This window comes from Schistocerca serialis, chromosome 5 (assembly GCF_023864345.2).
Source record: "Schistocerca serialis cubense isolate TAMUIC-IGC-003099 chromosome 5, iqSchSeri2.2, whole genome shotgun sequence".
Taxonomy (NCBI): domain Eukaryota; kingdom Metazoa; phylum Arthropoda; class Insecta; order Orthoptera; family Acrididae; genus Schistocerca; species Schistocerca serialis.
Window position 1 is genome coordinate 320,149,698 of NC_064642.1, and position 25,158 is coordinate 320,174,855.

Consider the following 25,158-nt stretch of genomic DNA (forward strand, 5'->3'; position numbering starts at 1 on the left):
TCGTGTTGTCAATAGTAAAAAACCAAGACAAGAAATATCCCACTGCTGATACAGAACAGGGAAGACACTGATATTCAAAAGCGTTCAACTGCTACAGTGTAAAAGCGCGTATTGTAAAAGGAGACTAACCAAATCTAAAAAGCGATAAAAACAGAGTAAAAGGGAGAGAAAAGAGGCTCTTGGCCAGCGAGGGGAGTCAGGAATCCCCAAACACAGCTTACAGCGGGAGACACCCCAACCCTCACTGCCCTGCCCCTACTCCGGAGGGAGATTAAAAACTTTACAACTGAAAATAAAAACCACTTTCATGGAGGAAACTGAGAACCAGTTCAACCATCCGGAAATTGATTGCCAATATTAAAGGTAAAGTGCAAGGGAGTCTGTACTTAGAATGCAGAGCCGAAAGAAAGGGGCATTCCACCAATATGTGGGTTATGACTGGAAGGCTCCACAACCACAAAGTGGGGATGGCTCATTATGCAAAAGAAAACCATGGGTCAGCCTGGTATGGCCGATGCAGAGATGATACAGGGTGGTCGAGTCCTTTCGAGAGAGGCGGAAGGACGAACGCCACGGGACAGGTGTCACTTTAATCGCACGAGGTTTATTAGACAGGGAGATAGCCTCCCAGGAGTTGGCCCATGACTGTGCGAAGTGGGATTTGATATGAAGCCATAAATCTGCCGCAGGAGGAGTTACAGGCAAGGGGGTAAGTGACTGCTCCCCCAGCCAATCAGCAAGCTCATTACCCGGGATACCCACATGGCCAGGGACCCAAAGGAAGTCAACGGAACAAGCAGCATGGTGTAGATGAACAAGATGGTCATGGATGGCCGAGACCAAAGGATGGTGGGAAAAACACCAGTCAAGAGCCTGAAGGCCACTCTGAGTCCGTACATAACAAAATGCGGTCGAGTTGGGACTGTTTAATAAAGGTAACTGTCTAGGACATTGCCATCAATTCCGCAGTAAACACCCCACATGCAGTTGGCAGGAGATGATTTTCCATGCCAACAGAGGATGTGAAGGCATATCCCACACGACTGGCAGATTTAGAGCCATCAGTGTAAAAAAACAACAGCATCCCAAAACTCCCATAAAATGCGGCGGAAAAAACAACGGAACACCATCGGGGGAACGGAATCTTTTGGACCTCGGTGGAGGGGCCGAGGGATTAACCAAGAAGGGGTGTTGGGAAGGGAACGTGGCAGACAGGACAAAGAAGGAAGCTGAAAATCACGGCGAAGAGACGCAAGGCAGAGCCCAACCGGTAAACCTGCCCGAGGGCGGGAATAAGGTGGGCGACGTTCTTGGTGGGAACAGGATAGAATAGAAAGGATGAGTGGGAGAGAAACGGACAACGATTGCATAAGAAACCAGAAGCTGGGACCGCCAAACAGAAAGGGGGGGAGGGGATCCCAGTGTCAACCAGGAATCAACAGGGCTAGCAGGGAAGGCACCAGTGGCCAAATGGATACCACGATGGTAGACCGGATCCAGCTGCCGCTCTGCAGAGGCCATCGGAGGGGAACTAACCCAAATGTAGAAATCATCCACAAACAGAGCAGGGGGTAACCAAAGGACCCACGGAGGCTACTAGTCCATCTATAGCAATAAGGAAAAGAAGTACACTCAATACAGAACCCTGGGATGCCATTCTCCTGGGTCCGTGGAGAACTAAAAACAGTACCAACCTGAACCCAGTATGACCGATGAAACAGGAACTGGCAGATAAAAATCTGGAGTGGGCCCCGAAGACCCCACTCATGAAGTGTAAGAAAGATATGATGGCGCCAAGCCGTGTCATAGGCCTTGCGAAGGTCAGAAAATACTGCAACCAAATCACAGCACTGGGAAAATGCCTGCTGAACTGTGGATTCCAAGCGAAGTAATTAATCGATCGGAGACCGTCCTTCTCGGAAGCCACACTGGTAAGGGAACAACAGATCTCGAGATTCAAGGACCCAATTGAGCGGACAGGCTACCATCTGTTCAAGTAACTTGCAAACAATGTTTGTCAGACTAATTGGCCAATAGCTTTTGACAAACAGGGGGTTCTTACTAGGCTTAAGGACGGGAACCATGATGCTATCCCTCCACTGAGAAGGGAAGTCACCCTGGAGCCAAATACAGTTTAACACTTGGAGAAGACGTTGCTGTTGTGGAGCAGAGAGATGTTGCAGCAATTGGTTATGAATGGAGTCTGGGCCATGGGCCGTATCATGAGAAGAAGAAAGTGCGGAAAGAAGTTCCCATTCAGTAAAACGTTTGTTGTAAGATTCTGACTGACAAGGGGTAAAACATAAGGCAGAAGCTTCGGCCCACTGCTTCTGGTTCAGGAAAGTAGCCAGATAGGAGGCTGATGCTGTTACAAAATGGGTCTCAAGATGTTCCGCGAGAATCAACGGGTCCGTGCAAAGGCCATCCGCGAGGTGAAGGCCCGGGAGGGTAGACTGCCCATGGCAACCTTCGAGAGAGCGAAATGTAGTCCATACCCATGGCATAGGGACCATAGGACCAAGGGAAGAAACAAAGCGTTCCCAACACACCCGTTTGCTCCATTTCATTAAGTGACAGGCTTTAGTGCAAAGGCGTTTAAAGGTAATTACGTTGGCAAAGGATGGGTGCCTCTTAAGGTGGTGCAAAGCTCGACGGCGATCACAGATGGCAATGGCGATGGCAGTACTCACCACGGAACTTGTCGGCAGCGAAATGGTCCAGATGAGCGTGGGATAGCAAGGATAGCAGCGTGAACTATCGCATTAGACATATCACATAGGACATCATCAATACAACCTGACAAAGAGGGTGAAATAACAACCTATGCAGTATATAGAGGCCAATCTGCACATTGGAAAGACCAACATGGTAACCTGTCCATCGGGGAGGCGGGAAGGGAGCAAGAGGATCAACAGGAAATGGCCACTATCGTAAAGGTCGTCGTGTGGCGACCAGTGTAATGAAGGGAGAAGGGAGGGAGAAGAAAGAGAAAGATCAATGGTAGAAAAGGTACCATGGCTGGCACTGAAATGAGTAGGGGAGCCATCATTAAGAAGGCACAAGTCATGGTCGCAAGAAACTTGTCTATGAGAAGACCCCGACTAGATGCAAATGCACTGCCCCACAAGGGATGATGAAGTTTCTGACGAAGGGCAGTTAAGGCAGCAGGAGGGAGATAAAGACTGCAACTGTGACCCCGGAGTCCAGTTAGACACTAACAGCAATGTAGTTTGAAGAGGACTCCACGTGCTAGCAATGTCCGTACAGACCAACGTACAAACTCCACCAGAGGCCCGCAGGGAGCCAAAACGATTTCGATAGAAAGCACGGAACCCACAGAGGATTGGTGAGTGATCAGTAAAATGAGATTCCTGCAGAACCACAGAAGCTGCAGAGTACAACGAAATAAGGGCTGCCAACTCCAGAAGGTGACAGTAATATCCATTACAATTCCATTGCATAACTACCGAATAATGATTCAAATTGGGGGTGAATAGGCTAAAGCCAGCCATGTCGCCAGGTCACCATCAGTCACCAACAAGGAGAGGGCGAAATCCATGAACAGCAGGTCAGAGTCAGGTTGTGAAGGTGGGGACGGGACCTCTGGAGACACCAGAGGCTCCTTGTCCCAGGACTTGTGTTTCTTCTTCTTTTCTGTTTGAGATTGATGAGGGCTGTGCTGCAAAAACGAGCCAGCTGCAGCAAGATCTGGAACAGAAAAAGAGTAGGCGACGTGAGGGCCCACAGACCGTGGTTCTCGTGGTCGCCGTGTGGCAGCAGACCTTTGGCCTGGAAGGTGCCGGGAAGGGGGTCCCGGGAGGGGTGCCCTTGACCGGCAGACACCGAAGAAGTGGGACACTTCTCCGGCTGGGGAGGGGGAGTGGCGCCCGGGGGGGAGGGTGTGGGAAACGCAGGGGAGGGGGGAGGTGAGGGGTGCAGGACTGGGGTAAGCAAGGGAGAGGAAGGGATGAATATGTAACTAAAGCATAGCTTGACATCACTGACACAGGACGAAGACGCGCGTACTTCTTACAAGCCTTAGTGTAGGATAGACAATCAAGGGACTTATACTCCTGTATCTTCTTTTCCTTCTTATAAACCGGGCAATCAGGTGAATGTGAAGAATGATTACCATGACAATTAACACTAACAGGAGGCGGAACACAGGAACTCCCCTCATGAAGGGGACGTCCAGAGTCATCACAGAGGGGCGTCAGAACAACGGGAAGACGTGTCCAAAACGCAGGCACTTAAAACACCTCAGTTGGTGGGATGTACGGCTTCATATCACATCGATAAACTATTATCTTGACCTTCTCAGGGAGGGTATCCCCTTCAAAGGCCAGGATAAAGGCACCAGTATTAATGCGATTGTCCTTTGCGCCCTTCTGAACATGCTGAACAAAGTGAACACCCTGCCCTCCTAGATTGTGGTCATCAGTTTGAATGAAGATTGGTGGGGGGGGGGGGGGGGGGGGGGGGGGGATGGGCACAGGAATTGCGCCAAGATGGTCACTGGTACAAAGGGCCAAAGACTGGGCAGCTGAAGCAGTTTTGATCAACAACGAACCCAACCGCATCTTTCTCAGAGTGTCCACTTCACTAAACTCGTCCTAAATATGTTCCACAAAAGAACAAAGGTTTGGTATTGGTGAAAGTATCCCCATCAATCCTGGTGCAAACCAGATAATGGGGTAAAGGTTTCGCCCCTAACCGATGAGCCTGATCCTCCTCCAAGGGGGTAGCCATGGAAGGGTAGGCCAAAGGGACAGAAGATGCAGCACGAAAAGAATCCTTTTCATTCAAAGAGACAGCTGTAAAAGAACGGCCAGAGTTCTGGACCCATATGTGTTTCATTTGCATAACGTCCGCCCTGATACCAGCCACTCCAGTCAGGGGCTATCCCCACAGGCACCACCCAGCCACAGCAAGGGCACAGTGGCCATTTCCAGGAGTTCCGATGCTCCAGGATGACAAGCAACCACTCCTAGGCTTACATGAGGTGGTCACAGCTCAGGTATCAGAAGTGTGGTCCCTGGGTGTTCAGGCAGCTCAACCAAAAGGGTATATAGCGACCTCACCACACAGGCTGGCTATCGTGCTGGCTATGGGCCCTAGCATCAGACAATGACGTAAAAGAAAAGATGAAAGGAAAGAGGAGGGCACACGCCGGACACACTAGGTACAGCGCTCTTCTCCAAATGGCTCACACTACGGAATAGAAATTTAGTAATGGATGTCAAACCCCAGAGGGAGACCACAGAATGTCAAAAGGATGAGGTAATTAAGCAACAAAACCAAAGTGCAAAGCCAACATAACCAGGAGGACAGCGGGGTCAACATAAACAAGGACACCAAGGGAGGGAAGGAACAAGGGCAGGAAAGGAGGGGAAGGGAAAGGAAACGTAGCCCGTGAAAGAAGGAAGGCTACAATAGCTCGGAGCCACACACACACACACACACACACACACACACACACACACACACACACACACACACGGAAGAACCGTGAAACCCCCTGGGGAGGGGGGTTCAACGGAGGGACTCCAACCTCTACCAGGATGCTAGTCACCGGGCCTGTCCTAAAAGCTCCCAGCACTAGGCGGACGCCACAGTGGTGCACTGGGTCAAGTGAATGAAACGCTGAGGGTGCCGCCAAACCATAAATCAGATTCCCATAGTCAAGGTGGGATCAAACAAGGGCTCTGCAGAGCTGCAGCAGCATAGAGAGATCTGCACCCCAGTTGATGTTGCTCCAGCAGTGGAGGGCATTGAGGTGCTGCCAGCCCTTCCGCTTAAGCTGACGAAGGTGAGGAAGCCAAGTCAATCGGGTGTCAAAAACCAGTCTTAAAAATCGATATGTCTCCACTACAGTGAGTGGATCGTCATGAAGGAAAAGTTCTGGTTCCAAATGAACAATATGATGTCAACAGAAGTGCATGACACACAAATTTGCGGCTGAAAACAAAGCTGTGGGCTACAGCCCATGACGGCCTTGTGGATGGCTCCCTTTAGGCACCACTCAGCAACACCAGTACTGGAGGAGTACTACGAAATGCAAAGTCATCTGCAAACAGAGAAGGTGAGATGGACAGCCCTACAGCTGCTGCTAGACCATTAATGGCCACTAAAAATAGACATATTCAATACAGAGCCCTGCAGGACCCCATTCTCCTGGATAAGAGGGTACTATGGGAGGCACCAACTTGGGACACAGAAAGTACTGAATAACAGGAAATTTAGACAAAAATCGGGAGGGGGCCCCAGACCCCCCCCCCCTCTCCCCCTTACATAACGGGGCAAGGATATGATGTCACCAGGTCATGTGTAAGCTTTTTGTAGATAAAAAAAAGACGGCAACTAGGTGTTTGCATCTGGAAAAGGCTGTACAGATGGCAGACTCGAGGGACACAAGATTATCAGTGGTAGAGCGCCCCTGGCGGAAACCTCCCTCGCATGAAGCCAGTAGGCCACGTGACTCCAGAACCCAACACAACCACTGGCTCACCATATGTTCTAGCAGCTTACAAAGAACATTGGTGAGGCTGATGGGCCAATAGCTATCCATATCAAGTGGGGTTTTATCAGGTTTGAGCACTGGAATGATGGCGCTCTCCCACCAATGCAATGGAAAGACTCCGTCCCACCAGATCCGGTTGAAGATGACGAGGAGATGTCACTTGTAGTCGAACAAGAGATGTTTAATCATCTGACTGTGGATCCAATCTGGTCCAGGAGCTGTGTCGGGGCAAAGTGCAAGGGCGCTGGCTAGCTCCCACTCTGTAAATGGCACATTATAGGGTTCACTGTGGCCGTTTGAGGGTGTGAAAGGCTGGAGGATAATTCGCTGACGCAGAGGACTGAGTGTAGTGCTCGGCAGTCGTGTTTGCGTCGATAGATACCACGCCATCGATGTCAGCGCCAGGGACACCTGCTGGGGTCTGGTACCCAAAAACACGCCTGACCTTCGTCCAGTCGTGACATAGGGCACCCAATGGTCGAGATGTACCTCTCCCAACACTCCTGTTTCTGTCTTTTTATAAGCTGGCAAACGCAGGAACGGAGCCATTTAAAATCTATTAGGTGCTCCAGGGGAGAATGTCAAAGGAGGATTGGTCAGTAATCGGAAATATAATAGGAACAATCATTTGAAGCAAAAAAAGTCTAGTCAACATGGGCTCTAAAATGCACAAGTTAAGAGCTATGAGCACTATCTCATCGTCGCTACTGCGAACCGCCTCTTCTACTGAAGTAGTTCTCATAGCTCCTGTGTTATGCATTTTAGGGTCCATTTTTACCAGACTTTTTTGCTTCCGATGATCATTTCTGTTCTACACCTGAATACTGACCATTCATCCAGGGACACCCTTTAGACAACAGCATCATTCAAGAACAGCCTCACAGAGGTTCTGACATTATCCACAACATCATTTATATACATGACTAACAGTAAGTGTCTAACAACATCCCCTTGGGGTACACCAGAAGCTATTTTCACATATGATTTTTCCCTGGACTTTGATTAAATTACAAAGAAAAACTAATATTCCACGTGCTATTATTTTGCTACCTAGGTGATAGTGTGGAATTGCATTTAATGCAATAGTCATCAAACTCTTTTGCTCAAGAGCAAACACCGACATTGTGGAGTGGCACCTAAGGTGGTAACATAATTGAATTACATTTTCTTATTTTCAGAGTATTGAAAGGTGATCTGTTTTAATCGTTAAAAACCATTAAAAAAGATAGCATCAAAAATTTATTTAAGACTATCGGTTTCAACAGTCACAACTGTTATCTTCAAGTCTTTAACATCTTTTTATTGTAAAAGATGTTCATTTACATTGGACCTCACACACAAGATGTCAAGTGGATAAAACATTATAAATGTCCATCGTTGTCAAAATATTTGAAATAAAGCACCTTGTCCAAAAGGCCATGTCCATATATATATATATATATATATATTGCTCACAGATCCTTGTTCTGAATAAGCATCTGTAAGCAGTCCATGCACACACTGCCAGACAGAGCTCTCATCTTCTTCCTCCTCCTCCAGAAATTTAACATTGTAGAACGGGAAATAAATTTTCTATGACGCTTCAAAGTGTGTGTGCAATTTTTTGACGCACCCTGTATTTATAAATAATAACTTGGGCTTCAGAGATTTTGAATGGTAGCTTCTCTTAATCTGTTAGCAGTTCCTTTGACTGCTTACACTTCAGTTCTCGCATCATGGTTGCTCAAAACCGCATGATAGTGCACTGGTAAAGTTATGGTTTCAGGTTTTGTCAATTACTTTTTAATGGTATCAAATGCCCTATCAGGAACCTTGTACCTGTGACTCCAGATTGATAAGTAGTGAGCTACTTTGCCGAATACTGATTTTAAATGTGTACCACAAGCAGAAGGTATTCACATTTAGCAAAACTCGTTTTTGTAGATGTTGAGGGGGGGGGGGGGGGGGGGAGAGGGGAACGCACCTGTATGAAATATTAAATGGGCAAAGAGATAGTTTTCATAAAACCTGTATCCTGAAACAAATTCATCTCATTTAGAAGTACACAAATACATATACAATTCATTTTTGCAAATTTTGTACTAGTTGAGAAATATGAAAGAGTGTCTTCAAACAGTAACAGACCAGGGGTCGACCAAAAGTTGCAATTCCACCCACCTGCTTTGATCTGTGACATAACTGTTGTGTGATGTCATGGTACATAAACTCACAGTTTTTGAGTTGGATCATGTTTGTAGATGGTATATTTATAGTATTTGATGGCACATGCTTGTTTTGAATGTTTATGCTTCAAAGCTGCTTATTAGATACATAAGTGAGTTGAGTGCGTTAAATTGCTACTGGATGACGATGATTGATGATTTGTGGGGTGCTCAACTGTGCAGTCATCAGGGCCCATATGCTTTCCCAACCTGAACACAGTGCAATCTCACCACTTTTCATGAAAGATTCAATGATGAGGACAACACAAACACCTAGTCCCTGGGCAGAAAAAAAATCACCAACCCGGCTGGGAATCGAACCTGGGACCCTGTGACCCAAAGGCAACAACGCTAGCCACCAGACGAGCTGCAGACAATTGCTATTGGAGAAGTTTATGCCAGTTTGCTTATGATTACTTTGATTTTGCTTGGCTGGTGGATTCAAGTTTGTGTTTGTAATTATTAGTGCTGAGTTTTTCTTGTGATTGGAGATTTATTTATGTATGTATTTATTTTTGTCAGTCATGGATATGACAAATTCTTAAGTAGGTCACTGCTTGTTGTAATGGGAGAAGACATATTATTTATGGTCAAGTTCCTACAGTTATTTAGACTAGTTGTGGACAATATTTGTTTGTGTGTATGGGTCATTCTGTAAGGTCTTACTGGGGTGATGTGACCATTTCAGAATTTAGTCACATTCAATACATGTACACCTACATGTCTCAATAGTAAACCCACCAAATAGAACAGTCCTAACTACCAATTTTTGAGAAATACAGGTTTGATGGCTTAAGGATGTGCACCTGATCTTTAGTCAGGCACCAATCCCACATTTTCAGAAACCTACTACTTGGTAATAAGTTAACCTACAGATCTCAATTTAAGCAACAAGCACTTCGGCCATTAAGTAGGTATAATGCATCACTAAGATTTTCTTATGAAAAATGTTTCAACAAACACTTTCTCCATCTTGTGCTTTAAAATTTGTGACTCTAAAAAATAATTTTGAACAGTGAAACAGTACAGACCTCAGTTTGTGCAATGTAACTCTTTAGTCCTACTATTAAGCATAAAAAATATTGAAATGCATTTTGCATTGAGGTTAGTAGTTCTTACTTTCACTTGAAGCTGACTCCATCAGAAGAATGTCAAAATTGACTTTGGGTCAATCCAAATGAAGTGGTCCAATAAAAATTAAGTTGGTTGCTTGACCATTTTTAAATATTTTAATTTCTTGTATGTGATTACCCTTTTTTTACCTTTTACCTTTACTGAATGGCGGCCATTTTCGTTTGTAAGTGCGCGACGATGTTTCAGTTTAGAGACGTTAGCAAAAAATATGAATATCTCTGCACTGGGTTAAGTGTCCTCTACAACATTGTCTATTACACAAAATACTCTAAATTCAAAAATAACCAGTCAACATGACCTCCAAAGTTTGGTAGACAAAAATTTTCAAAAAGCCACATTTTTAGGCCCAAAAATAACAAACAATAAGTGATTTACGAGAGTATTTTTTTTCCTATGGTTAGATATCATACACTACTAGCTCCATATAGAGCAAGAAAACTTACAAATGTTTCCTTAATTTTTTATGAATTTTTTAAATTTGAAAATTTTCATGTTTTGTAAAGTTTGGGGTTAGTTACCTCAGGTGGGACTGAATACAAAATTGTGCTTTTTTTTACAGTTTGCACACCCATACGATAGCAACAAACCATCAGAATTTCAACTTGACATCTGCCTGAGCAAAAGATACGAATTTTTGAAAATGAGGAGATAATGCATATTACTCTACAACTGATATGGCTGTTACTTATTCATGTGTGATATTGGCAGGATATAATCAATTATTATTGAAATAAGGTACTGAATTATATACAAAAAGTGGAACCATCACTGAAATTAACATTTATATTATTTTGACATACTTAAAATAAATATTTTCGATTAACGTTCGAGATGCGACCATTCCTAAACCTGGTGGTAAATGTTAAGAACACTTATTGCTTCAGACAGCTTCTGTGATATAGAATAAGACCTCCCAGTTGCTGTGGAAGTTCAAACACTGAAAGTTTCCTTAAAGCATTTTTCATTGGTATCCAAAATATGTCTCAAGCAGATTTCCTGAAAGATGTTCTTGGGCTAGCAGGATGGTAAAAATGCACAAAAATATCATTGTTTTCCAAACTCATTTTTTCAACCTCTGCAAGTCACCACTGTATCATACACACATGCCACTATGTCATTCAATGTTAAAGACAGATGTAATTTTACTGACGCAATGATCCTCAAATTTCAGTTTCTGGTGTTATATAACATTGAACTAAGTTTTCTGCAATGCCAAGGAATTTGTGGAAATGCCTTGTTCCTTTTATTGCTATACATTTTTCAAATCTTGTTTGAAGTGTTATTTTCATATGCAGAACCATTTCTTTCTTGATCAGATCCATCACGTGCATTTTTACCATCGCAAGATGCAAAAAAGTGCCATTCAGCCTCCAACCCAAAGTCTACTTTGTGGTTGCACAGATTTGAAAAATTCTTTTTGTTCTTATACTAACCACCACTTCCATCCGAAAAGTACATCAGCTTCTCAACCTTGGGAAAATTTTCTTTTATGTAATTTATTACTTACTTTTGAAACACATGTGCAGCCAAAGTGTTGGGCTCGAAGTAGTGGCTTATAATGCAAATTGAGGATCTGGAAACATCATCTTTCTCATTTTTAAAGTAGAGAATAAATGGATGCACTGTTGCCTGGTCATTTGCCCAGTAGCACCCTTGTATTGCATCCTGAATCACAAATGTAAAATATTCTGCAAAATCAGATAGTGACTTGAGTTTTTGTAAGTTATCAAAGATTCCAAGTACTCTTCCTGAGATTTAACCACTTATCATTTCTGCCCTGTCAGTTGTAACCCACTGTCTGAAGGTAATACTGTCTGGCATTTCCACATCATGTCGTGAAACAACTCAAAAACGGTTTCCTTACCAGGGCATTTATTACACAAACTCATCATGCAGTCATAACTGTTAGTGTCACAGACCATTAAATCTAGTATCTCTTAGTTAAGATCACTGAGTTTTGCAATTGCAATCATCAGTTTGACATTTTGATGATATAAACAAATATGGAGTGTGTCCCTGAGGATCAAGCAAAATACGCCACTTAGGGCGGAGGTTACACTATTGTGACCTTCCAATTTTGCATTTGGGATGAGAATTTTTGAAAGCTACATTAAGTTCATTTAAATTTGACAGCACTAGTCGTTTCTGCTTTGTTACTTTAACTCCATTTATAACACCTCTTTTGCTGTATTTGCAACCTGGGCACATTCTGCTGTGTTCATCTTCAAAAACTGCTGGATCTTTTTAATTGTTTCTTCAATTGTACCTACTCCTTTCTTCTTTCCTACAACTGGAAGAATGCCTTACTCTTTCACTAATTTTCGGGTTAGTTTAACCAAATGGTGAGAAACATTGAATTCATGAACTATTTTTTCTCTTGTCCATGTGTCAGGGAGCAAACTTAAAATTTTAATTTTTCCTCTTTAAATGTCACTGAACATTTTTAATTTCTATATCAAGCTCAAATATTCAGTGTCAGATGATGCTGGTGGTAGGTTTTCTTCTTCTTTAGAAATAATGTTGGTATCTGTATTGTTAAAGCGTAATTCCACGTCTTTTCTAATTTTATCTGAAATTTGTTTTACATTATTTTCAATAGCAGTAACAATTTGGGCACAAGGAATCAAATTTCGTTTCACTTGGGAAGCTGTTTCACTCTCACATAACAAGGACAAATGTTCAAGTTTTATTTCCCTCAAACCTTTAGTAACAGGCTTATTATGAACTTTAAGTAGATCACAGCACTTTCTTCCTAAAATATGGTTTTACTTCAGAATATATTTCTTCTCATGATACTCGCACACTGATGTTACAGAAGAACTTACTCGAAATTTAAACAAAGCTTGTCTAACTTCAAAGTCATTGACATTTTTCAAGTTTTTTGAAACTTAACAGTAAACTGTTTTATGACACACTTCACTTGCTATCTGTCCAACAGAGCACTGTTCATCCATGTTATTGCATTCCAGTTAATCTCATAAAGTCAATTACAAATTACACACAGAACAATGCACATAACACATTCTACACTCTTGAAGTATGTACATCTACTCTAACAGAAGTTTCAGAACAGACTGCCAACAATGCCACACCCAGCAATATAGTACTTTATTGACAATACACCTAAACGTAAATGGACATTTTTATTGCCATAGAACAAAAGTGAAAGCTATCGTTTAATATTGCATTATTAAAAATAAATGAACTAAATGAATATTGGTTAATAGTGTTAACTAAATATATATCACAAATTTTATTACAATGAAACAAACCATGTAAATAGGCAACAGCCGTAAGATCAGTTTTAGAGTAATGGGTGTACGATATCTAACTATAGGAAAACAAAAAATACTCTCTCATAAATCACTGCTTGTTTGTTATTTTTGGGCCTAAAATGTGGATTTTTGAAAATTTGGATACCAAACTCTGGAGGTCATTTTGACTGGTTATTTTTGAATTTAGGGTATTTTGTGTAATAGACAATGTTGTAGACGACACTTGTCTAAAAACAATCGTGTCAACTGCAATGTTGTAACTTAACCCAGTGCAGAGATATTCATATTTTTGCTAACGTGTCTAAACTGAAACATCGTCACGCACTTACAAACAAAAATGGCTACCATTCAGTAAAGGTGAAAGGTAAATTTTTTAAAAAACTGTTTTGAACTGCGAAGCAACAATCACTGGACCACTTCATATTGATTGAGCCCTTTGAAGTTCTATGGAAAGGGGTGAGGGTGTTATGTAGACAATTTGATCTTTTTGATCCTTTGTAAAATGCTTTCATACCAGGCAGTAATCTTCGATGCGAAGAAGAATATCCTAACCCACTTTATTCACTGCCAAAGAATACAATAAAAATGTCACTTGCACATAACATTCACGCTCATCACTTCAGAGAATTGTAAAATAAAAGTTGCGGACGTTTTCAAAAATTGTTCCTAAAATATACAGGGTTGACCTGCAATCAGGAGTAAACATGTGAAAGCTGAAAAAGGCAGCGGTCATTTTTTTAAGTGCATGTTTTTTATTTCAGTGTTACACATATTTGCAATGAAAAGAATTAAAAGAGACAGCTTGGATGCATACACGTGGTGATACATCATTACTGTTTTCTATTGCTGTAAATTGAAAGGAAAGCATCAGCAAAATAAAATAAAAAATGCAAACGGTATTGAGTGACAACACTAATATTATATAAGATACAAAAAACAAAAAAACAATGTTTTCATAAATTGTATTTTTACAAGTATTACACCTTTCTATGACTAAGCCCTGAACCAAAAATTACGTTAAGTTCATTCTTTCCACAGTATTTTTGCCCGCATTATGTAACCGTGCACTGTGACTTTGTAGCGATGGGACATCCGCCTCGTACATAACACTGGAGAACGGAACCCAAACAGCTGTTTTCCTACTGGGCGATGATTCTGCAGGAGACATGTAGTTAATCTCAACATCTTTAAATTCATATGATACCAGGAAAGGTTTCCTTTGTACCAGTTTTATCGAATTTCAAAACCACAAACTGCCAACTTGCAGCTGTTCCCACAAAACATTTGCTAGATGTGCCACAATAACAGTGTTCGAATTTGCATCTGCTGAAAGCCTCTTCATTAGAATAGCATTAGTAGAAAGAACTAGAGACTGCATGGTTTGATCATGCTCCTGGAACTGTCCTTACACTGTAATGCAGCGATGTAAAAAAAATTAAAAGAAAAACACAAACCTGACTTACCATCATGAAGATTTTGGGATTGAAGTACAACAGCCCTTTTCTTATTTGTATCATCTGACCAGCCCTTGTGACAGTACTGGAGGAACTGTAAAATACCTAGCCAGAAGAGCCACCTTAGAAGCTAAGACGGTGGTTTGAAAAGTTCTCAGAATCACCACGAGAGGTCAGCGACAAGTTGTTCACATGATATTCATTGGACTGTTGCCTGTAAACATGAGCCACATCAGTCCTTTTGGAAGAGAGCTGTGGCAGTGACATGGCTCAGTTGTTCCCACTTAATGACTTGCGAAGATGGGAAAAAAAGATCTAGAATTGGGCAGCGATTAACTACTTCGTAAAGGAAGTTATGAAGGCAAAGGACATTCATGCCAATTTCCAGAATACACTGGGTGACTCTCCTCCTTCATATTCAACTGTAGCCAAGTGGATAAATTAATTTCAATTTGGTCGGGAGTGCTTAGATGATCCGCACTGTGCTCGGCCAAGATGTGTCACCACTCCAGAAATCATTACAAAACTGCACAAAATGGTCATGGAGGATCGCCGATTGGAAGTGCGTGTGAAATTGCTCACACTTGCCAGATGTCATCTGAAAGGGTGTATCACATTTTAACTGAAGAATTAGGAATGAAAAAATTATCTGCAAGGTGGGTGCGGTAACTCTTGATGCATGCCCGCACGCATGTGCTATCACCATGACAAAATTACAGGAACTAAGGTATGAATTATTGTGATACCCACCTTATTCACCTGATACGGCTCTGTAAGACTGCCATCTCTTACCAAAACTGAAAATTTTTCTTGGCGGACAAAGATTCACTTCAAATAGCCGAAGTTGGCAAATATTTTGCACGCCTGGAGGAAACTCATTTTCGAGATGGGATCAAGGTGCTGGAACATCGTTGGATCAAGTGCATTAACCTACAAGGAGACTACATTGAAAAATAAAAAAGTTTCAGTGACGTAAGCACTTTTTTTCTATTACGTTCCGACAACTTTTCAAACTACCCTCGTACATAACCATATAATTATATCGCAACTTCTGAATACCTGTACACATGGACAATCCACAAAATACCAACATTAATATGTTCTTTGTAGCAGATCAAATCGTGTGGAAATTTCTTGGAATACACGTACAGTACACTAAGGAAAGTTCCACAAACTCAACTGCACCGTGCATTTCTTGTAACTGCCACTAACACCACTTTCATGAAGAGACTCAACAGATACAAACGAGACCACCACAATCAGAATTCAGTGGGAAAAATGCTTTTTTGGAACAGCTGCAAGTGGGGATGTATGTTGTTTCCAAACCCGACAAAAACTGGTACACAGGACACATTTCCCAGTATCACTTGAATTTAAAGATGTTGAAATTAAAGTCACAGTGCATGGCTGCACAAACTAGAAAAAAGTGCTATAGAAAAATTTTGTCTCGCCTTTAAGTAAACTTACTTCAAATTTGGCTGAAGAGTTAAAGTTGAACACACAGATGGAATAGCTTTAAAAATACAACTTTATATTTGAACATTTCTTGAAACTTCTTTGAACAAGATTTTTGTCTGGTGCACATAAAAGTATAAAGGGAAAAGTTACTAATGTCATAATATTTTTTGCGTCTTCTATTTTATCTCACTGATGTCTTTAATTAGCAGAAATAGAAAGATATCACCACCTTTGAGCACCCAAGGTGTGTCTTAATTCTTTACACGGCACAGACATTTAACACTGAAATACAATCCTTTCATTAAGAAAAATGACTGATACCTGTTTCAGATCTCATCTGTTTATACAATACTGCAGTGCCTGTGCTGTTCAGAAGTATGACAAAATTCCTAAGTCAAAGCCACTGTGACTACTACAGCCATTATGAAATAAATGAAATGTCTTCACCGTTGTGAATATGGACAACCATCATGTCAGCGCTAAAGGAATGAAGACAATGTGAATTTGTGCCACAGCAATATTCAAACCCAGATTTATCTGTTGACACCTGACAAGAAACTTTCAAGAAAAATGTCTCCCTTTATGAAAATATACATTATCTATGTAGGACTGCAGGTTGTAGAAACATGTTTGAAGACATTTGGGAATTTGGGCCTGGCCATCAAGTGTGGAGGAACAGCCAAATGGTAACGCAGACACTCTTGATGAGCAGGAAATCAGGGTTCCAGTCCCAGTCTGTCATAAATTTTCACTGTCGTCATTCCATTACACAGCAGATGGCTGACCATATTCGGATCATACTTTTCATATATCTCATCTGTTTAGTTCTAAGCTACAGGTCAGCCCCATATATTTTAGGAACAATTTTTGAAGAAGTATGTGTGACTTATTTGTCAATTCCCTGCAATGTTTAATGTGAACGGCATATGTAAGTAGCTTTTCATTTTATTCTTCGCCAATGAATAAAGTGAGTCAGGATATTCTTCCTTGTACCTAATGTTACTACCTGGTACAAAAGCATTTCAGCAAAAGAGCAAACATTTCCAATTGTATAAGTAACACCCCCTCACCAAATGACTGAGTTTGGAAAATTTAACTTTCTGTCCGATGGAGGCAGCTTTAAGCGCAAGTCACAACTACACTGTATTTATTTCAAAGCAAAAGGCTTTTCATTATTTTTTCATATTCAAAACTAGGACTAAAGAGCTACAGAGCAAAACTGAGGTATGTACTATTTAACTGTATAAAGTTATGTTTTTTAAAGTGTTACAAATTTTAAAGCACAACATGTAGAAAGTCTGTGTTCCAACCCTCAGGTCAACAGAAGCGTCCGATTCCACCCCCCATGCTTTGACCCACGACATAAGGGGGATGATGTGTGCGACGTCATTACGGCACGGAGTTTATGAGTTGGTTGTGTCTGATGATGTCATCTGATGGTGTGTTGTATTGGGTTCATTTGAGGTTTGGTGTTGGATGTGTCAAGTCATTGGCAATGTTTGTAGCTCAGGGCGTAAGGTTTGGCAGTTCTTTCAGTGAGTTACCAATTAATTTTCATTGTTTGTGTGTGACTTTTTTTAGGTGTTTTTGTTTGCTGTTTGTGGTGCGGTAAGACTTAACTTACTGTGTGGCTTCTGTTGTTACGTATGGATATGATAATGAAATGTAACAGTGCTACATTACAGTCAGAGATGGTAGAGAATATGTTGCTTGTCATTAAATTCCTTCAGTTATCAGGTCTGATCGCTGAAACTGTGAAGTGTAGTGTAGTGTATGGAGGGAGGGAGGGAGGGAGGGAGGGAGGAGGGGGGTGGTTTTTTGTGTGTGTGTGTGTGTGTGTGTGTGTGTGTGTGTGTGAGAGAGAGAGAGAGAGAGAGAGAGAGAGAGAGAGAGAGAGAGAGAGAGAGACTTTTTTACTGGGAGGGGTGGGGGTGGCCAACATAGTTTGCAGTGCTGGAATTTGTTTATGGTAAGTAGTCTTTTTTTGGGTCTGTTCTTCTCGAGTTGTGATGTCTTGTGTTTTTATGGTATACTGATTGTCTTTTAATTCACGTAGGGATGTTTGATTTTTGAGTTTTTGAGGTGGTGGTGTTTTGATTTTATTTTTCGTAGTTGGAGGTTTTTGTTTTTTTGTATCAATAGTTATGCTGTCCTATATAGGTCAAAGGAAATGCCAAATTCCAATTTTCGTAGTTTTAGTTGAAGGTATTGGTGTTGTCAGGTGTGGTTGATCTATGTAGGTCGCGTGAAATGTCCAATTCAAATTTTTGTAGTGGTAGGTGTTGGTATTTTGATATTGTCAGCTATCTTTGACATATATAGGTTAAGAGAAATGTTCGATTCCAATTTTCATAGTTTTGTTGTAGGCGTTGGAGTTTTGGTACTATCAGCTGTGGTTGACCTATACAGGTTAAGAGAAATGTCTCATTCCAATATTCATAGTTTTAGTTTTTGTGGTATCAACAAATGCGGTTGAGCTATAAGGGGCAAGGGAAGTGTCCAACTCGTGTAGATTTTGTTCGTCTAGAGGAATGTTGTAATTTTGTTATTTTTATTTTCTCATATTTTATGTGTTTTGGACTTCTTTTTTTTGTTTACCGTTATATTTAGTGTGTTCACACCCTAGAACCCCCAATTTTCCACGATTGTCCTGTTAGTTTGATTGTATTATTGGAGAGAGATGTTATTGTCTTTCTTATATGTATTTCCATGTTTGTTGCTGTGTGCATGTAGTGATGTCATAGACGCCATATTGGACATTTCCGCCATACTGATGACGGATGGGTGGAATCTGACACTTCTGTAATCCCCAGCCCTCTTCATAAGAAGCCTGAATGACATTCCTACTTTACAAACGTAATATCACCTCAATGGACACTGTACTTCCTGTGTAAAAAAACTGAGGCCTGTAAGAAACTGGTGCCTGACTAATGATCCCGGATACACAGCCTTCGAGCCTTCAAGCCTGAATTTCTCAAAAAATGGCTAGAGTTAGAACAGTGCTATTTGACAATTTCACTAGTAAGGAGGGAAACAACATTAGAAGGCTGTCTGACATTGATTTTTTAGGTGGGTGGAATTAATTAGAATTTAATCAAATTTTGACATTTCATTCATATTTGAATTTTTTGAAAAATATCTGCCAAAAATAACAAAGTTATGCTGTGACGTCCACTGAAGGTTGCGAGTATAGTTCTCCAATTGCATGCAGAGTAGCCATTCCAATTTTCATCTGAAATCAAAAAGCTTTTGAGTTTACATTAATACCATTTTCTAAAAATATGAACCTAAATGTAGGTGAAAATAGTAAAAATTAAAAATTTTGCAGGTGTTGGAACAATTTACTTTGATTTTCACAATTTTTTCTCTAATTATGCCCAGAAAAATCCTCTTAAATCATGATATCATCTCACAATGTCAGTTCATATAATTTGTAATTTTATAAAGGATCATACTATCAATTTTCATTATGATCAGTTCCATACTTTTCAAGTTAGACTGCACGCAAATGTGAAAAAAGGCATTTCAAGATAAATGCGTTTGAAAAATAAATTCTCTGAAACTAGAAATGCAAGGAAGTTAACAATAATACAAAATGCTTGCCGATTAATCTGATTCCAGAACCATACAGTAAGCCCTCTTCCTCACAGATTTCATTTTGCACTTACAGCAGTGCTTTCTGACACTTACAGCAGTGCTTTCTGAGCTTTCCAACCTTTCTGTGATTCCAACGAACTACGCGATTCTGCCAGCTCTCACGTTCGTTATCCATTTGTTCGGCATTACTGGTATTTTGTGTGTCTACTACAATTCCTGCCTTGTTCATGACCATCAGAAGGGATGAATGTCCTCCATTGAATAAGCCCGCTGCTAAGTATGATGCCAATTCAACGATTTTTAGTCCGGAGCGCAAGTGTTTAGGAGCTAATCGTCAAATAATGGAATTAAAACTTTCCTTCACATTTTGTGTGTGGCCACTTAAACACCTCACCAGTAATTCATCCCTTGATAACGTCAGGGTTAATGGAGTAGGGTGCAGTTCATGTCCCACTCCAAGGGCTGTTCATTTCTGCCACTCGCACCAGCTGTCTTCTCCCTCTGGGCAATACTCGTGTCGAGGATTTTCATTCGTGGAAATCATATGATAGTGTGTTGCCATAATTGCTTTTCTCATGTCTTACACACTGTCTATATGTCTTCGAATCACTAATCCATAATAAGCACTGAGCTTTTTCACTAATGACTGAGTTTTCCCTTTACACCAAGCTTTTTAGTTTTCCGAATGTTTCAGAGTCAGGCCCCATTATCTTCTTGACGTAGCCTATACATCGTTTCTATACTCATAATATAAACGAATATGAATTTCGCTTTGAAATTTTGACAGCACACTCTTGGATAGTTAAGCTAACGATTTATGTTTAAAAACCTGATTTTTTGAACCTCCTAATGTGGTTTTCTCCCTTAAGACAGGTCCATATCCATGTTCCATATAAAACTAAATTCTGGAAGGGTCACCTTAGGATCCACCAATATATCTGATTCTACACAGAATGGCCTGTATCTAAATTGGTGATGTTGCAAGTTTTCACGAATCTGCTTCCTTCTCTTGTTAATGTTTGGTAACTGTGTTCGAGCCTGGTTGGTGGCTTTTGGTTTACCGTCACTGGTTATATCAATGAGTTCTGGTTTGTTGTTCGGTAGACTTCATTTTAGGCAGATAGAGTAAGTGAACATTTGGATAATGAGTGACAGTTTGACTGTTGGTTTTTGGCATTTCAGACTTCGTTTTAAGGTCAATCAAAATGTCACTGGTGTTTAGTGTTGAGAATCTAGTGCACTATTTTTGGGCTAATATTTGTCTTAGAATGGTATCATTCTTATTGTCATATAGCTTCTCCCCACACAACAAACATAATAAACAGTAATACAGATGGTGAAGTAGTATAAATATTTCTAATTTGCTGAAACGAGGCATGCAGTAAGCTTGTGTAGGGCTGTGGTTAATTATTCAAAAAGTCCATATTTGTACAACAAACATTTCTTTTACACTAGACTGAGCCCAGAATGCTCTCTCATATGAGGCAACAGAATGAAAATGTCCTAAGCATGCCACTCTTATGCCTTCTAAAGTGCATGCTCTCGGTGCAAAGCCGGCTGAGTTAAGTCTGTATGCAAGGAATCCTACGTGGTGTTTACAATTCACAGCTTCATCTACATATGTTTCTCACACTTTTGCAAACTCCACTATGAGTCTGCAATTCAGTTCTAGATTCACCTAGAATCATTTTACCAAACTGTATGTAATTTGTTTTCTTTGAATTCAGTGTAAGTTAATCTGGACTGGACCAAGCCTCAACGTTTTATAAGGATTTTATCAATAGCAGGAAGTAATGAGTTTTTAATGAATGATGTCATGGACACCATATTTTATGCATTCGAAATAGGGGAGTCCACTAGCTGGACAACATAGGCCAATGCAGACAGGTGTAACTGCAACCTTCGGTTTTGCCCCATCAGCGATATTTGTAAGATTATAAGAGTATCTCAGTCCATCTATGGGTCATTTTTACATACAATGAACATACGTGAACAACAGATTTGTCGGGTCGACCGAAGCGTCCGATCCCACCCGTCGGCTTTGACTGGTGACGTAAGGCTGTTGTCATGTGTGACGACGGAGCAGAATTTAGTTTGTGAGAGTGGCTTGTTTGGTGGTCGGTGGTGCTCTCTGGTGGTTTGTTAGTTGATGCTTTTGGTTTAGTTTGCGTGTGTGGCGTGTTTATAGGTGGCGTATTGTTGCGGTGGGTTGTTCTCTCTGGTGGTGTGTTTATGGGTAGCGTGTTACGTGGTGTATGGGGTTCATTTGCGTGATAGCATTGCACGTGTGTGGTATCGGGACTGTGCTTTCAGCGGAATATTTTTCAGTGCGTTAACGATTTTAGTTTTTTTTTTTATTTCGACGTTATTTTAGTATTTTTCTGTTCATCGTGTGTGAATTTTGGTAAATTTTTTTGTCTTTGGTGGGTATGGATATGACCGACAAGGTCAACAGTTTTAGGTTGTCGGTGATGATGGGGGACAGTGCGTTGTCTCTAATAAAATTTTTGGATGAAGTCGTGAAGTGTTCAGTATGTCGTGAAGAAATGAGGCTTACTAAAGTTCCAGCGTCTCGGACCAGGGAAGGCTGTATGTGGAGATGTCGTAAGGATAACAGGTCAAGGGAAGTGTTCCATTCCAATGTGTGTTTGTGGCAGTGGGTGTTCCGGTATTGGGAGCTGCTGTTGAGCTATATAGATCATGGGAAGTGTTCGATTCCAATTTGTGGGATCGGGAGCTGCTGTTGAACTATATAGGTCAAGGCAAGTGTTATTTGTGGAATCAGGAGCAGATGTTGAGCTATTTAGGTCAAAGGAAGTGTTCGATTCCAATTTGTGGGATCGAGAGCTGCTGTTGAGCTATATAGGTCAAGGGAAGTGTCCGATTCCAGAGGATATTGTGTTTAGTGGAATTTGGGGAGTTTTGTGTTGTCGGTTTTTTCCGTCGTTTTGTGTGGTTTGTTATGGTGATGTGTGTCTAAATGTATTTATATTTATTTTGCCTCACCCTAAAACCCCAAATTTCCCACACTTGTCACGTTAGTATCATTAGGGTTTTTGTGGAACGTGTGTGTGTGTTAGTTTTTCAATGTATTTTCGTGTTTGAGGTGATGTTTACGCAGTGATGTCACAGGCGCCATATTGGAGTCTTAGCGTATGGTCGTTTCCGCCATATTTGTGACGACGTCATGGGTCAAAGCAGACTGGTGGAATCGGACGCTTCTGTATTTCCGATTTGTCAACTGAAAACTGCCAGATGAAACAGCTGGTCCAAGTTGACTAGCCATCTTGCACTTCAGACGTTCCCAAAACTCTGTAAAATATGGAAAATTTGAGATTGGTCTACTTTTCTCCACCATTTAGGACTCTGGTAACTAACATCAGTTGACGAGTTGCTTCTTATTGTGACAGTTATCAATGATTGTACCGGCATCTAAATCAGTCTAACTCCTTCACGGTTGGTATTTTTACACAGCATAATTTATAGGGATGAAGTGGGATATAACTGTAGTATTTTTTGGGTATGGGGGCTGCACATAGCTATTACCAATGATAATGCAAAATGTTTGCAAGTTAAACGACATTTTTGAATAACTGAATTAAAAAAAGACAAATATAAAGCTCATAGGTTATATGAAATGATGATTCTGAAACTAATGAAACTACACAAAAATTGTTCTCAGGTGTGATAAAAATTTGAACTAATTCCCTCTAATTAACACCGACTGTGAATGCGTCACCTAAACAGTTTTCTCACGTTCCGGTGCGAATTTTAGCCTTCACTGCAAAGGGCTGTTCTCTGCCACAGAATTTACAGTACAAAATATAAGCTGCCAATAATGTTACTTCCTACATATATAAAATTTCATAAAATTCGTTTCTCCATTACCAGAGAAAGAGATTGTGTGTCACATTACGCTCTGGAAGTATTTTTATCATTATCATAACATATCTTTTATTATGGTTTCTCTCTGTCTTATTATAGCAGGGAAGAAACAAGATAGTGAAGTTATGGGCAAAGATGTGGTGGAAACAGATTTGCAAAAATCTCTACGACAATACACTGGGGAGAGGCAATATGTCAGGAAATATAACACCTTGTAAGGGCATAAGTGTCAACAGTAGGCCAACATGTTGAATCAAAGTCTTAAATTATGAATCTCATGAAAAACCTGTGACCAACAAAAGAAATGCAGGTGAGAAAACACATTTAGGTAACGAAAAAGCATCTGGCGCTTTACAGACGGCAGATTTGAAAAACAATGCAACCCTCAGATAACCAATTGTCTTCGAACAGAACTGGTATTTTCCTCACTGGCATACAAACTGTCTAATTACTAACATTTTTCACTAGCGCAATAAAACCACATTTAATAAGTATCGAGTGGTTATCACTGCAAAGGCTGTAGGCTATATTTGTCCAAAATAACCTTCAGACTTATAACTCCTCAACAACTGTAGTTGATCACACAAGCAAATTCAACTTACAGTGCATGTACAATCGCAAGCATGATAATACATAAATTACGTCCATACACCTACACCAGCAAATTGTGACAGAAACGAATTCAACAATTACACCTTTGTTGCATTGTAAACGCTACAAACTTTGGTAAACATCGTATCAGCTGCCAGAAAAGAATCGTAACGTCATTCCCTACAAATCTGAAATCTGCTCCACAAATTTTGCTCATACTGTTAGGGAATACATTCACAATCTTTTCAGCAAAATTATTTCGACCACCTACAACATTACACGAACACGTACACACTATTAGTACACTACTTTCATAATTATTCATTACTTACCAAAAAATATATACAGCCTATTGACCCCAGACTTTTGTTCGGCCCACTTAAAAAACGATGTCCACGGTTGTTTATCATCGTTTAACATTTTCTCTACCTGCTCTTTACAGTGCAAGATTCTGGATCCCATATTTTTAGCCAAATAAAGGGCAATAAATAAACCTCAACAGTCTGCACCTGCAACACGTCGAAAATAACACCCAAACAATGGTTGCTCGGCTTCTCCTGTGTCTGTGCTGTACACTTCGAGGTTTAAGAAGTGTCAAGCAACACCGAAAATCACAACAAAGTCATAAGCCCACCCACCTGCAACTTCAGTCTGACAGAGCACTATCTTCCTTATTTCAAACTGCTGAAATTTTCCTACTTGTCAAAGACTAGAAATTTTACGCAACAAAGATATTCCATTTCAAAACGTTACATCTTTATCCAGTTCTCGCATTTTCAACTACCACAATTCTAAATCTTTAACATGAAATCTGTAAACAGCCAAGGAAACATTTGCCAGCGATATTAGTACAAAATTATGCAGAACAGAAATGAAACAAATGAAACTGTAAATGTTGAGATAATACGAATATGACCGCTTACGCCATTCCAAGGATTGGGCGAACAGGAGGAAAACCTAATACGTTGCGGAATCTGACGGCTAATTGCTATCGAATGTTTTTCTCATTTGAACATCACTACAAGTCTATCGTCTCTGAGTGA

The 25,158-nt window shown here is 40.8% G+C and overlaps 1 protein-coding gene across 1 annotated transcript in view; it reads right to left on the reverse strand.

Annotated features, from left to right (window-relative positions):
* Positions 1-24,908, reverse strand: part of LOC126481622 (receptor expression-enhancing protein 6-like) — a 52,974-nt gene extending 28,066 nt beyond the window's left edge. Inside the window, exons 1-2 of the mRNA XM_050105512.1 lie at positions 24,754-24,908; positions 24,448-24,624 (exon numbers count right to left, since the gene is read on the reverse strand). Coding sequence (XP_049961469.1) covers positions 24,448-24,577 — 130 coding nt within the window. The 5' untranslated portion in view covers positions 24,578-24,624; positions 24,754-24,908. The remainder of the gene's footprint in view (positions 1-24,447; positions 24,625-24,753) is intronic.
* Positions 24,909-25,158: the final 250 nt, after the last annotated feature.